This window comes from Telmatherina bonti (assembly GCF_933228915.1).
Source record: "Telmatherina bonti genome assembly, chromosome: 1".
Lineage (NCBI taxonomy): Eukaryota > Metazoa > Chordata > Actinopteri > Atheriniformes > Telmatherinidae > Telmatherina > Telmatherina bonti.
The window spans coordinates 17,987,677-18,001,766 of NC_136619.1; the positions used below are offsets into that span (position 1 = coordinate 17,987,677).

Sequence of the window (14,090 nt, forward strand, 5' to 3'; positions counted from 1 at the left end):
ACACAGCATAGATTGTTTTATGTATCCATTATCCACACAGGCTTTCATACCGAAAGAGCCTTGGGAGCTGCGACAAGATGAAAGTTGCTTACTGGATCTAATTCTACCCTTCATAATATTTGTCTCCATGTGTCCTCTCTGGGAAAAAGCACTGTGGATATTTGTTACACCTCACACCAATAATAAAGAGCTTTACTGTACAGAATCAGTCCTATGTACTTTCTCTCCCCTTGCTCTGGTCTCAGGGGTCATGTCTCAAGATGGATAAAGTGTTCCCATGTGTCCTTGCACTCAGCTAATTGAGGCCTAGTTAAGGCAAGTTGCCATGGTGGAGACTCTCACATCTGGGATGCTACTTTTAGTGTCACTCTACTGGGAACATCAGCACTGTCATGAACATCATGAACATATACATGCACATAAAAGTTCACAAAAAATAGCTTTCTAATTTTTTTCAAATCTAAATTGTTGTTATTAAAATAAAAATATAGACTTGATTATTAAAGTGCATTTTCATCTGCATACACATTTTTTCCTGATCCAGCTGTTGCTCAGAATTTTTTATGTCATCCTATGTGACCTGTTTGACTTAGCAGCCTGTTGTGTTACTTTTTCAGATGTTAAACATTAAGTGTAATTAATATCTCATGACCTCTGCCTTCTGACCTTTTTATTTCCATGCTGTCCATCTCATGTTCTGCATGGAGGCATCACATATATGCTGTGTTTTCAGCAAGCCTGCGCTGCTTGCCACAGACATGGAACAATTCTCTGTACTTTATATGCAGGGTTGAAAGCCGCTAGAGTCACATAATCTTTGTCTGGACCCAACCAAGATGAGTCAGTCAGGAGCAGCAGTGAGCTCATCCACTGCAGGAGAATGAAGAAAAGATAGATAAATGACACAGGGACATCTCAGATTAACACATCCACATTTTGTCAACAATGACTGTGTCTTTTTATGGCAGTTTTGATGCAAATATCTTTTACCAAACTCAGTTTGATCTTGACAATCTAACCTGGTCACTTGGACTTGGTGCGATCCCTATTCTGAATGTTATGCATTAGCAGAGATGGCTGTTACCATGACAACCACTTCTAAATACATCATCTAGGCAATATCATGTTTTTGTTTCACTGCTGTTATAAGAGCAGCTTTGACATTAGTTCATACTCCTTAAAAATGATTTTAAAAAAATATTTAAAAGTCTGCCATTTGAAATTCATGAAATAATTTCAAGAATAATCTTTAATCTAGTTTTACGTTGAAGGTTCCATGTAGGAATGACTGCAATGGACTATTGTAGAGGACAAGAGCCTTTCCCACTAATTTATTTAAATTTTGATCTGTTGAAACCAGGTTAAAACAAGGTTAAAACAGTTAAACAAACACAGTAGAAGACAGTGAGAGAGAGAGTGTGTGTGTGTGTGTGTGTGTGTGTGTGATGTAAATTTAGAAAAAATAAATTTTCTTTGTGGATGGCAGCTATTGTGCCCTGCAAGGAGAAAGAACATTTTGTTAAGTGTATGAAAGGAACAGTAGTTACAAACTGAAACACTGTGTTGATGTGTCAAATCTACAAAAAGTAGACTGGAAGCAATTTTGAAAAGGGGTAGATCAAATCAAATGTAATATCCTCATTTTACTAACCACTTAGTCCAATGAAGGGTCGCAGGGAAGCTGGAGCCTATCCCAGCAGTCAATGGGCGAAAGGCAGGGTACATCCTAGACAGCTCGCCAGTCCATCACAGGGCCACACAGAGATAAACAACCACTCATGCTCACACCAATGGGCAATTTAGAGTAACCACTCAACCTAACATGCATGTCTTTGGACAGTGGGAGGAAGCCAGAGAGAACCCACACATACATGGGAAAACATGCAAACTCCATCCAGAAAGGCCACTCTTCAAACCTCGCCCCAACAACCTTCTTGCTGTGAGGCCATAGTGCTAAGTCATTAAATGTAATAATCTTACAATTTTTATTTGGTGTCACAAGTGCAAGGCTCCACTCACAGTCCCATTCAGATATCCAAATCTTGAGAGAAAAATGTTGGCTGACTGAAGTTTCAAGGCACTTGTGTTTCAAGCTGCTCAGGTAAATCAAATTAACAGCTCAGAAAAAAAGTTCTATGTCAGACCATGGACAATATATTCCTTACATCCCACTAATTTCATTGTTATCATATCTGATATTTCTTTTGCTGTCTTGCATCTATCTTAACTTTAAGGAAACCTGAACTTTGTACTTTCAAAAAGGTAAATCCAGTGAAATTCAGTCCAGCCCAGCCTCCAACCAAGTTTCCACAGTTCACAATCAACATCTGCACTCCCTGTGAAATTATCTCAGAAATCATGTTCCTTCAGTTGACCACAAAGACTATTTCCCCTCAGGCAAGCCAGTTAGAGTTCAGATAAAGGCTGAAAAAATATCAAGTCTAGTAAGACTGGACATGCACAAGAAGGAGTTTTTTATGTGTAGGTGAGTCACTGCAGCAAAACCTTTATCCTGCATGAAACATAGACAGACCTTTTTTGTTTTTAAAAGGATGCTTAATCAAGTTTTATTCATTAAAATGTACACTTATGTGCCAGAGGAGAACAAGAAAAACTAGGACAGAATCATTAGACATTCATTTGTGCAATCAATGACTCCTTCACTTCTGGCACAGTATCCAACAACATGTGTTGCCAAGGGTATCCATCATTTTGAAAGGTTTCCACGCATGCAAAGATGTCCTAGTTCCTTTAACAATGTGATGCATTAACCTATTTAATTGTTCCTTTCTACAATGCAGAACACATTTTATGTCCTTTATCACTTTATCTTCAGAGCGAAAGAGGACAAAGGTGCAGGTGAAATGAAACACTACATTGTATAATATTGACGGTGATACCCATGAGAGCAACATGCACCTACTTGTGGTTAGGGTATAAAGAAAAAACAAGTTTGTGAAAACATTTTTGCATCTGCTAAAAATATTATGTGGAGTTTTATGCCTTAGTGACTAAGAATAAACTGGAAAACAATTGTGTGGTCTACTAATACACAATGTAATAAATAATAATAAAAAAAAGGGTATATTCCCTTTGTCACATTATTAAGTCATTCCTGCAATGATCATATCGCTCATATCTAGCAGTGAATAAGACATTTTTAGATTTACGAGATCCTTATAAATGTAAAGGCTTTTGCTTTTCTTGTTGTGATAAAGCTTTATGAACTACTTGATTCAGCTCTGTCCAACAAAAAGTTTGAATGTGGATCAACTTGCCAGTCTAATTAGTTTCTCCATTAAACAAATAGTATTTCATTTTGTAAAAACTAAAAAAAAAAAAAAAAGTTAGAAATATTGTTCTGAAAAAAGTCAAAAATATTATCAAAAAAGTTTTAAAAGATTAATAACATAGTTGCCAATTAAGTGCAATGTGATGTAATGATTCTTTCACTATCTACTATTTGGGTGTTTAACTATTAACAAAACATATTTGATAAGTTTATTTGTCTAAGTTTATAAGTCTTTTGTTCAAACATGTCTATTAGGAAAGGGTCACATGAACTAAAACTCGTGTAGGTGGGAATGTTGTATAAATCTAGAAAGAATAATGAGAAGGAAATATCAGTGGTAGAGTAATGCATCATATTTTACCACTACTTCAATTCAAGCCAAACAACTGCAATATTTGTGTCTGGAAGACATGATTATATCCAAAATTTATGTCCATTATCGGCTCCGATTAGCCATGCCAGTAATTCATAGCTATAGTAGACTAATTTTATTCATCCTGTACATCATTATAGTTATCAGGTCTATGAAATAGTCATAGTTATCTATGACTATTTACATGCTAAACAATGGCATTTCTCTTAGATTCTTTGTACTGATTGTCACATGTTAGCATACAAGCTACTTAAGCTAAAATGGCAACTATTACCTGCTGACCATATCAACTTTGCCAATGTTAGCATTGGTAAAAACATCTTATTAACGTTGTCATAATCAGGCATTAATAAGCATAAACATTTTACATTTACCCCACTTGGGGCTGGTAGGTTAGCTCCCCTTGCCAGCAGTTTCCATGTGTTATACATGGAGACACCATTCCTTGGCTGTGAGTAAACTTAATGAAAAAATACCCCCGGAGTCACTGTACAAACAGCTGAGAAGACACTCCAGATTTACCCTTCTGGTTGGAAGAAAATTACATTGGTATAAGACTTGAAAGTACAACAAGAAGAAAAAAAGATGTTTGGTTCCCAGGGAGAACTGGGAACTTGCACTGATCATTATTTCTTAAGGAGTAACTCCAGTCAGTGAAGTTCAATGACTGGAGTCAAACCAAAGCTCGCTGAACATCAGCCCCCCCAGTATCTGAGACAGAAATCACAAGTGTCAGAGAAACAATCAAGGAGACAGCTCGAGATGTAACGCCTGATAAAACACAGGGGACTGCTATAAAGGCAATGGAGGAAGGCCTCTGAACATGAAAAGGAGGGAATAAATGCTCTCCAATGGACATCAAGAGGTGAAGGACATCCCTGAGGCATGCAGTAAAGTTAAGGCTGACGCTAGAGCAAATTTCTTCAAAGATCGTTTCAAATTTGTGAAATCCCTTTTCACCAAGAAGGCAACAGGTACCTTGAAGATCACCAAGCAGTCCTTGGAGGAACACCTGGAGAAAACGCATTCTGATCCATAGAGCAGCCAAGGCACTCAATGAATGTAAGTCCCCTCAAATAGATATAAGAACACCCCAGATGGTCTTTGATTTCTTTGGTGGCTGATGAAAGTGGCTTGGGTGAGGCAAACAATACTTAAAGCATGGCGCATAGCAGAGGGAGTACTGATACTACAGGAGGAAGAATCCACAAGTCTTCTATCAGTCTCCTCAATGTTGAAGGGAAAATCTTTTCCACATTATTGCACAAAGAGTGACCAGCTATTTGGAGAAAAACTAGTTAGTGGACACCACCGTGAAAAAATCTGGGATGCCGGGATCATCAGGGTGCCTGGAAAAATATCAGTATGATCTGGTATAAGATCCAACAGGCCAAAAGTGATAAGATCAACCAGAATGTGGTCTTCCTGGACCTGGAAAATGCCTTTGGGTGAGTCCCACACAACAACCTATGGTCTGCCTTCAACTTCTCATGAGTGCCAGAGTCCATCACAGACCTAGTGAAGGCCCATTTCCATGTGCTCCAGTTCTGCTTCTTTACACCTCATTTCTCCACCATGTGGCAGAGCCTAGAAATCGGCATAATAATAATAAGGCTGCACTATATCCTCTCTTGCATTTACGATGACAATGGAAATTACTGTCAGAGCTTCAAAATGGGTTTTGGGTTGAAAGCGGCTGAAATCCGGAGTCAAGCTGACACCAATCTGATCAGCCTGTGGTGGGCCTGCCCCAGCGGAGGGTGTTGTGTATGTAAAAAGGTTGAAAAAACCCGATGATGCAGGGGACTACAACTGAAGATGTGTCCCTACTATCTGCTTGGAGGGGGCCACCAGGGGACAGTCCTGTGTAGAAGACCTTTAAAAAATTGTAATACTAACCATCCTGTCCTATATTTCATATCAAAGTAATGATGCTTGATTTTGAAAAACATAGGTCAATTTACTTGGCTGCAATACACTTGAATTCTTAAAATCTTTTAAAATAAATATAAAAACACGGAATCTGTTTTTAGATTTATACATGTTACTTAAAAGAGTAACATGTTTTTGTCAAATTACGGCTTTAAAAATGCATGTTTGCAACATACCCAGACAACATCATTTCATCATGTCATGTCAAAATTAGCTTCCAACAATCAGAGGATGAGGGATGTGGAGGATGGGAGTAAATCCCATCAATCATTCACAACAGCAGGCAGGACTCTGGCAGTGTGATGGATGGTGGCAGTGAAATGGGACAGACAGAAATGCACCATACGTCCAGTTTGTCATACTAAGTTTGCGTTGCATCATGTTAGTGCCCCCAACGCTTCATGATCAGTGTTAATGTTTCCTCTAAAGCTAATGCAATAGTGATGTGCAATCCGCTGTTGGAGGAGTAATTATGTTTTTTTTCCTCATCTCACTTACTGTGCACTCCATGGTTTTATTAATCAGCTGTCACCTGTTGGCACTAAATAACAGCATCGGAAATTCAATAATACAAACCATAATATCTACAACCACAACTCCAGGTATCTTTCTATATAATTGCCCCACAAAACTAAGCAGTCACATTCACACACATTTTGGTTTCAAGCTGAAACTATAGTCTACATGTTAGTATAGAAATGTTTAGAGGGTAACAACAGAACAAGTAGTAAATATAGTAAAAGATTTATGGAAAAAGCAAAGTTTCCTCCCAATCTTCTCTCTGATTAAAGTGGAGGAGCGAATGGCAGTGTAAGGAACAGTAGTCACACAAGAACAGCTTCACCATTTAGATCCTTTGAAAAGCAGTTGCAGTCAACATGGTCAAAATTACCAGGTGGTGATGATTCCACAGAGAGACAAAAATAGTTTGCTTTAAGCAGGATAGACTCACTGAAAGCAGCTGTGGGGAAAACAAGTTATAGACAGACATCCTGGGCTGTCCTGTGTCGCCACCAGCCCAATAAACTGACCACAGTGTTTGTCACACTGTTCTACAAGCTGTTAAAGTGTTCACACCCCAAGCACACAAGGAGCCACTACTGTTTATGCACTTGATCCTTCATCTCATTATGTTTTTAAGTCTATATACAGGGACCAACCAACTCTCACAGAACCAACAAGCTGCCTCTGACTCAGAAGTAATGTTACGCATGCTTCCAAAGCAGGAAAATAACAAAACACTTCAGTTCTTCGATTGTCCAATAAGAAATTCATAACACGCCTAACCCCATCATGATAGTTATACGATGTTAGGTGAGAATAAATATGAGACTTTATTAGATGAGGTGACATTAAGGACACTTTGATGCTTTTTAAAAGGAATAAATGACAAGTAAATCTCTGTTCAACACCAATAGAAAGATTGTAAAACAAACTTTACAAAGTGGATTTAAACTTGTTAATATAACATGTGAGCATCCATCCATCCATTTTCCTCTGCTTATCCAGAGTCAGGTTGCAAGGGCAACTACCTAAGCAAGGAAGACTAGACCTCCCTCTCCCTGCCTACTTCTTGTAGTTCATGTGTGTGGATCCTGAGGTGTTCTCAGTTCAGTAGAGACACATAATCCCTCCCAGTGTGTCCCAGGTCTTCTCCAGGCTCTCATCCTGTTGGGACATGCCTGGAACACCTCACCAGGGAGTCATGCAGGAGGCATCTTAACCAGATACCTGAGAGGTTGTACCATTTTGGGCTCACTAAACATGAAATTTAAAAATTCCCATATGCTCCCCTCTCCCCCTCCCCATCATCACCAATGTGGTGGTGTTGATAAATGTTATGATATGTTGCAACAGCGATGAGGGAACAAAATAATAAAAACAAAAAAAGGTACATTCAACATACTTGTATGATGTGGCATCCTCTTCATATCTGTTGACCTTAGAAAAACTATATCAGTTGTGTTGTAAGAAATGCTGTTTCTTGGTAAAAGACGCCAAGAAGGGGAAAAAGTAAGGACAGAGGTCAGTGGTCATACACATGTGTCAATGGTTTCTAAATAGCTGTTTTTAATCAGATATAGTCAGACTGAATCTCTGAATCATTTGAACAAACCTAATCTTAATCTAATCCAGTACTCCAGTAGCATTATCAAACAAATCAGAATTTCTCTCAGCATATGCTGCAGCATGTTTTTAGAGCTCATCAGCAAATGTTCATTTGTAATCAGAATATAACAGTCTGATCATATTAAATGAGTTGTAGCATAAAAGTAAAAAAAAAAAATCAATAAAGAAATGTGTCTGTCTTTACTGACAATGCGTACACATCATATTATAGCTGGTGATGAACGACAGCTGTCCTAAGGAACTTACTGGTTTAATATGTTTAAAGCACTATGCTCTACAGATTATTTTAACTTTGCAAATTTGAGGAAATGAAGACTAAATAAAAAGAGTAGGATTTTTTTTCTTTTAGTCAAAAAAAACTATGATGAAATGATTTCCAGAGAGCTGCACACTCGGGCAAACTTATAACATATAATTAAATTCTAAAAAGACGTTACTCTTCACTCAAATAGACCACTGGTTAGACCATTTCAGCAGCAGTTTAATTACTCATTGTATTCACACAGCAATTATGTCCTTAAAATACAGTATCCACCTTTCAGCAAGAAACCCAACCCTGTATTCACTCGCCTCCTAAGCTTACTTCCACCTCTCTAAAAAGTTTTAGGTTTCCATTTTGATTGTAATTTGCTTATTCTACAATGGGTGTCTGGGCTTGTTTCCAGTTCCCTTTCAAAATTGTACAAATTTGACCAACACGCACATCTCAAAGATACATTTTCAACAAAATCAGAAAAGCATTAAACAAGTAACAAGTTCAGCTTCACACAGTGAGACATGTCTCCTTCTATTTATAGTCTCATTAAATGTATTCTGATACGGCAGACAAGACTCGATCAACAAGCTTATTAAGCAGCACACCGTCAATAAAATGACAACACAAGCACTGGTTGGAAACGTCTGGCAGCCTTCTTTTTTTTTTTAGAACATTTCATGTTGTATAAATTCTTTTAAAATATTTTAAAAGATTCTACTTTGTGGAATAAAGTTGTTTACATTTAGAAAGATTCTTAACATAATGATTGTGTTAGGCAAACACATTTTTATTTTGTCATTGTAAAATGATTCACAGTTCCTCTCTCCAGGATGAAAAGACTGTTACTTTTGCCTATAACTAAGCATAGACTGCCATCTGCTGGCTTTTTTTTTTTTAAAGTACGTTTTTATGAATCATTTTCAAATCCCTTATATTGATGTTATGGTCTGTAATCCAATTAAAACACAACAACTGTAAACAAAGTATTTTAAATTTGCAAACCCATTTAAGATATTTAGACAAAGCATTACTTTGAGCTATTTGATTGGTTCTTAATTCATTTTGCAGCATGACAAGTTCAAACATCTAGAAATTAAGACAATGAACCAACAAGAGCATCAAGCACATTTTATTCACTCGCCTTACACACACACACACACACACACACACACACACACACACACACACACACACACACACACACAAAACATGTAAGATAATAAAAAATAAAACATGAAGATTATCAATAATACAGGCAAAAGAGATATGAAGTTAAGATATTTGAAAAACACTAAACCAAAATTAATTTAGTCAGTTGTAGTCAGTGACAAATTATTAACACATAATTAGAAAATAAAAGATAAAGAAGATAAAAGAAAAAGTGGTGTTTTTTATATTGTTTCTTAATACCCCAAACTTTTAAGTAGATCGGATGTACATAAACAAGACAAACAACAGTCAACAGAAGAAAAGCTGTCTGGCACTGGCAATGCAGATTTGATAGGTTTTACATGGCACAAGCTCCACTGTGCTGCTCATCAATGCATTATCCTGGCAATGTAGTACCATTTAAAAACGAAATAAAACGACTTTCTAAATGTATGAGAATTATTGCAAACAATAAAACCTTTTGTGATAAACTTACATGTAAATAGTAATATTAGCGGGTGGCTATAATATAATAAATTTACAGCCCTCTTTTAAATTATGTTGACATTACAAAGGTATGTTAACATTTACTGTGTTTACACTAAAGAACCAGAGAGCTTAAAATCAACAAAGGCACAGACAGAGCGTCCAAACTCCACCCAGAAGTTTGCATGTCCTTCCTGCAATGTCAAATCAAACATATCAATTAAACATATTAATACGTGAACTGGTCCAATGGGAGCTCTGTTGGATTGTTTGACAAATCAAGATCTGCAAGTGGTTCTAGAAATCACAGAATCTGCATCTCCTAGACTGAAAACAAATTAGACTTATCTGATTTGTTATAAGTCCAGAGTTCAAAAGTCATAATCTCCGGTGATGGGTATTCCTGAAGATTTTTACGCACAAGTGCACATCAGAATGCGCACGGAAACATCAAAACGGCGAACAGGAAGAAAACAAACCACAAAAGAAAAAAAACTTTTTTTTTTTTTTTTTTAACACGTATGAGAATTTAATTTGCCTTTCTTTGTTTATTCCACAATCTTTTGAAGTTAAAAATAAAAAAATTAAAGAGAATGAGAGAGAGAGAGAGAGACGATGACGACAACGACTACTGCTATCTGTTGACGCATGCGTACTTCATGTCGGAATGTTCTGGTTCTTGTGCGGAAGTGTCGCGCATATTTTGCAGCCACAGTGAGGCGCAACCACAGCAAAAAAGACAGCTACTGGAGCGACAAGAAGGGAGCCAGCGGCCCTTAGGCTGAGCTTATCTGGACTTTGGGGGAAAGAAGCGTCGATTGCTAAAATGACCAGTGAGTATCGAGATTTGTTTTGACTGTAAGGCGTCACGTTGTACGCTTTCTGTGCTCGGTCACCACCAGTCATGAACGGAGGCCAACACACCTTTCTTTTCAGGGGATAGACGGAGCCCAACTCGCTAAATTTCACGTCAATATCTCAGTATTCCTGTCAACTGCTGGCGCTTTTAGGAGTGATTTATCCTGTTTACTGCATGTACAGTAAGTTTTAGTGGCACGGTCATTAAATACAATGTCCGTCTGCTAGACATGTTACATAAGACGCGTTGGACAGTACGGATGGGTCAGTGTCTTTTGTCCCACTGATAGCCCGAGCCCTGGCCTGCTGCTGGGACTCGGATAGCATCCAATAACACAAATATTTACATATCAGCGCTTTTTGTGGAAAACTGGACGTCTACAGTGTACACATCTAAGGTTATTATTTTGGATATCGGCTCCATTTTTACTGTCCGTCCCCTTTAACTCCGCTGGCTTTCGACAAATCGGTGGAAGATGCTTTTCTCCCTCTGGGTTGTTGTTTAGGTCTTTCAGCTGCTCAAGAGCGCCTCTGCCACGTCGGCTGCTCTGAGGTTGTGTTGTTTCTGGAGGTGCACCATATGAAATACCTGATCTGTCAGGTCATTCATCATGGATTTTAAGACACCTCTCTCGCTCCACCACCAATTTATTTCTTCCAGATACATTTTGACAAGTTATCTTTAAAAAAAAACAAAAAAAACAAAAACAAAACAAAACTCTCACTTGTGTGTAATGGTTAATCTATATTGAGCTTGTCTTCTGTTTGTCATTCAGGAGGAAATCAACGTGAGCTTGCACGCCAGAAAAATGCCAAGAAGCATACTGAACAGACCAAAGGGAAGAGGAATGAAGATGGGCTGTCTGCTGCTGCCCGGAAACAACGGTGAGCTGCGGGACATTTACAGACATGCAACAGAGGAGCTTATATTTATTACATCGTGTCTGTACTTGACTGTTTCCCTTTTCATATAATCACATAAAAAGAGAAGATACTTAATTTATCCCCTGAAAGAAATTTTCTAAATGCTAATAATGCACCATGTGACTAAGCTGATTTCCAGACCCCAGATTAGCTTTCATAAGTTTTATAGGCCTTTCACCTGAAGTGATAATTTATTCTGTACATGTTCCAGTTATGTTACTGTCAACTAACCTTTTATTTCTTGTGAAATCTCTTTTTCTCTTCAAGGGATGCCGAAATAATGCAACAAAAGCAAAAGAAGGCAGATGAAGGAGGGAAAGGAAGTACAAAGTCCAAGTAAACAACACATTGAAGTTGGAGATTAATTCAACTCACCGCTTTGAGAACATCCCATGTTCTGCATTCTTCCTGATATTATGAGAATTGATCTGTCATTTGTTGTCTAGACTCAATAATTCAAGATCCTCAATTCTTCACTGTGACAAATGACATTGCTTGTTGGATTTGTTAGTTTACATGGTGAAATTATGTCTCAGCGGGTGAAGTCTTGTCCCACATTGGTGCTGCATGCAGAGGAGCGTCAGTGTTGTAAGCAGGATACAGCTGAACAATTCTTGATGCGAAGCATCAACGTAACAGTTGTGTATTTTTGTACAAAAGTGGCCCCCGCCGGTTTAAAATAAAGTGTATCTTTTTAGTTAGTGTTTTATTGGGTCATTCAGTCTTGGTGTTGGAGTTTTCGTTTCTTCTGTACGAGTAGCTAAACATCATGGAACAGTGGAAGCTCAAATGTCCTTTCGATAAAGTCATACTGTGAAGAAGCACCACACAGTTAAAATCCTTTTCATTTTCAGGTGTTTTACACCTCAGTTAAGATTTTATATCTCTAAACTACAAAAATAAATCAGTTTCTCATGTGGTTTTAGAAGCAGTGTTCATCATGTTATTGAACATAATGTGTCAGTTCCTGTTAGCCATATGTAAGGAATGTGTTACAATCTTTATCAGGAACATAAACTCAAGTCATAAGCTCAAATATTAACATTATTCAACATCCTGTAAAGTTAACTTGAGGTTGACTGCTGTTTTTTGACACTGTGACGCCAGTGTCCTGACGTCACTGTATAGGGGATAGATGTGCCAGAGGTATAATGACCACCAGGTGGCAGCAAACACCACCGCACATTAGGTTTTTTTCTCTAAAGTGGTAAAATTGTTGAGTATGCAGGTTTTCTTTTTTTTTTGTGCACACTGATTGAAATCCACCCTCTTTCTAAAGAGAGGAAAAAGATAATTTTCTAAATGCACAACTCAAAAGTCAATGTAGCTACTGTTGCATCATGTCGTCAAGGTGAATTACAGATAATCAGTTGGCTTGTGTTCCCAGCTTACAGAGTGCCTGAGACTCAAATTTATCTGTCTTCTATCTCGCATAGCAAAGAGGGCAGCTGTGGAACTGAATAGTGATGAGGGACAAAATGCAGAATCAGCCAGTTGTGTAAATTTAAGAAAATTCAATCCTTATCCGTTATCATCCCCCATACCCTGCTTGCAGCTTTGCATAGATATCGCCTAAAATCAAGCGTAAGCCAACAACAGGCTGGTTGCGGATTGTGACAGGAATTTTTATTTATTTTTTAAATAGACCATGTAAGGAGCTCAGAAATATTGAGATGCAAAGGAAAGCCTCAGTCAGCTCCTGTAATTAGATTCATATAGGGAAACTCATCTTTTCAAACTCCTGCTGGATTTTGTAAGATATGGGAACACTGGGGAAAATGCACTGTTGTGCTTTATTTATGTGATTTACAATTCTGAGCAACCCAGAGTCAAAGTCCAAGACAGGAGGGAGATGAACACTGGTGCACTGCATTTTACTGACCTTTTATATGTTAAATATAGTCAAAGATCTCTCATGTTCATCCTGGAAAATTAAGCCCGTTTCCATTTTTTTATTTCTACAATAACCTTCAAATGTTGTTTAAACATTTAGAGGAATAAAAAAAAAAAAAAAAAAAAAAAAAAAAACAACATAAAATGTAAGTAGCTGGATGGTACCAGATTGGATATGCAGAATGCTTAAAGTAATTAATAATTTTATTATTATTATTATTATTATTGTTCATCTCCGCATTTAAAATGGTTTGATGGCATTATATCTATATATGGATTCAGAAACTATACATCCTCAGGTGAAATGTACCATTGGACATCCTGCTCTTGCCTTGAAGTAGATTAGCAATAAAGGCTACAAAAGTTCATTACTAAATTTTCCTTTGTCCGAAGCATAGACATTCACCTTATTTCTCACTATGTGATCATGTCAACATTCAGTCTCTTGATACATCAGGCTGGGTGATGTTCAATCAATCAATTGAAGATTGTTTAAGTATTTAACACACAGAAAGTTTGCATCTTAACGCATCATTAAAAAAACAACACTGTTAGGAACGGACAATAAACATCAGTGATGAAAAGCAAAAACAGATGCCACTTCATGCATCATCATGTCTATTTGCATCTCTTCACATTTGACATACATGTTCCACACATGTCGATACACAAGACACCGTGAGTTTGAGACCCATGTTACACAATGTTTTGCAGTGTTTACTCTCCATTGATTCTTTACTTTTTAAGGGGCATTAGTGGTTAGGAGAGGGGTCAAAGAGGGGTCACAGAGATGACAT

General features: G+C 37.6%; 1 protein-coding gene across 1 annotated transcript; it reads left to right on the forward strand.

The window, feature by feature from the left end:
- Positions 1 to 10,296: 10,296 nt before the first annotated feature.
- On the forward strand, positions 10,297 to 12,097 carry serf2b (small EDRK-rich factor 2b). Its single transcript, XM_079244381.1, has 3 exons — positions 10,297 to 10,451; positions 11,253 to 11,361; positions 11,668 to 12,097. Exons 1-3 carry the CDS (start codon positions 10,445 to 10,447, stop codon positions 11,738 to 11,740), a joined length of 189 nt encoding a protein of 62 aa, XP_079100507.1. The 5' UTR covers positions 10,297 to 10,444; the 3' UTR covers positions 11,741 to 12,097.
- Positions 12,098 to 14,090: the final 1,993 nt, after the last annotated feature.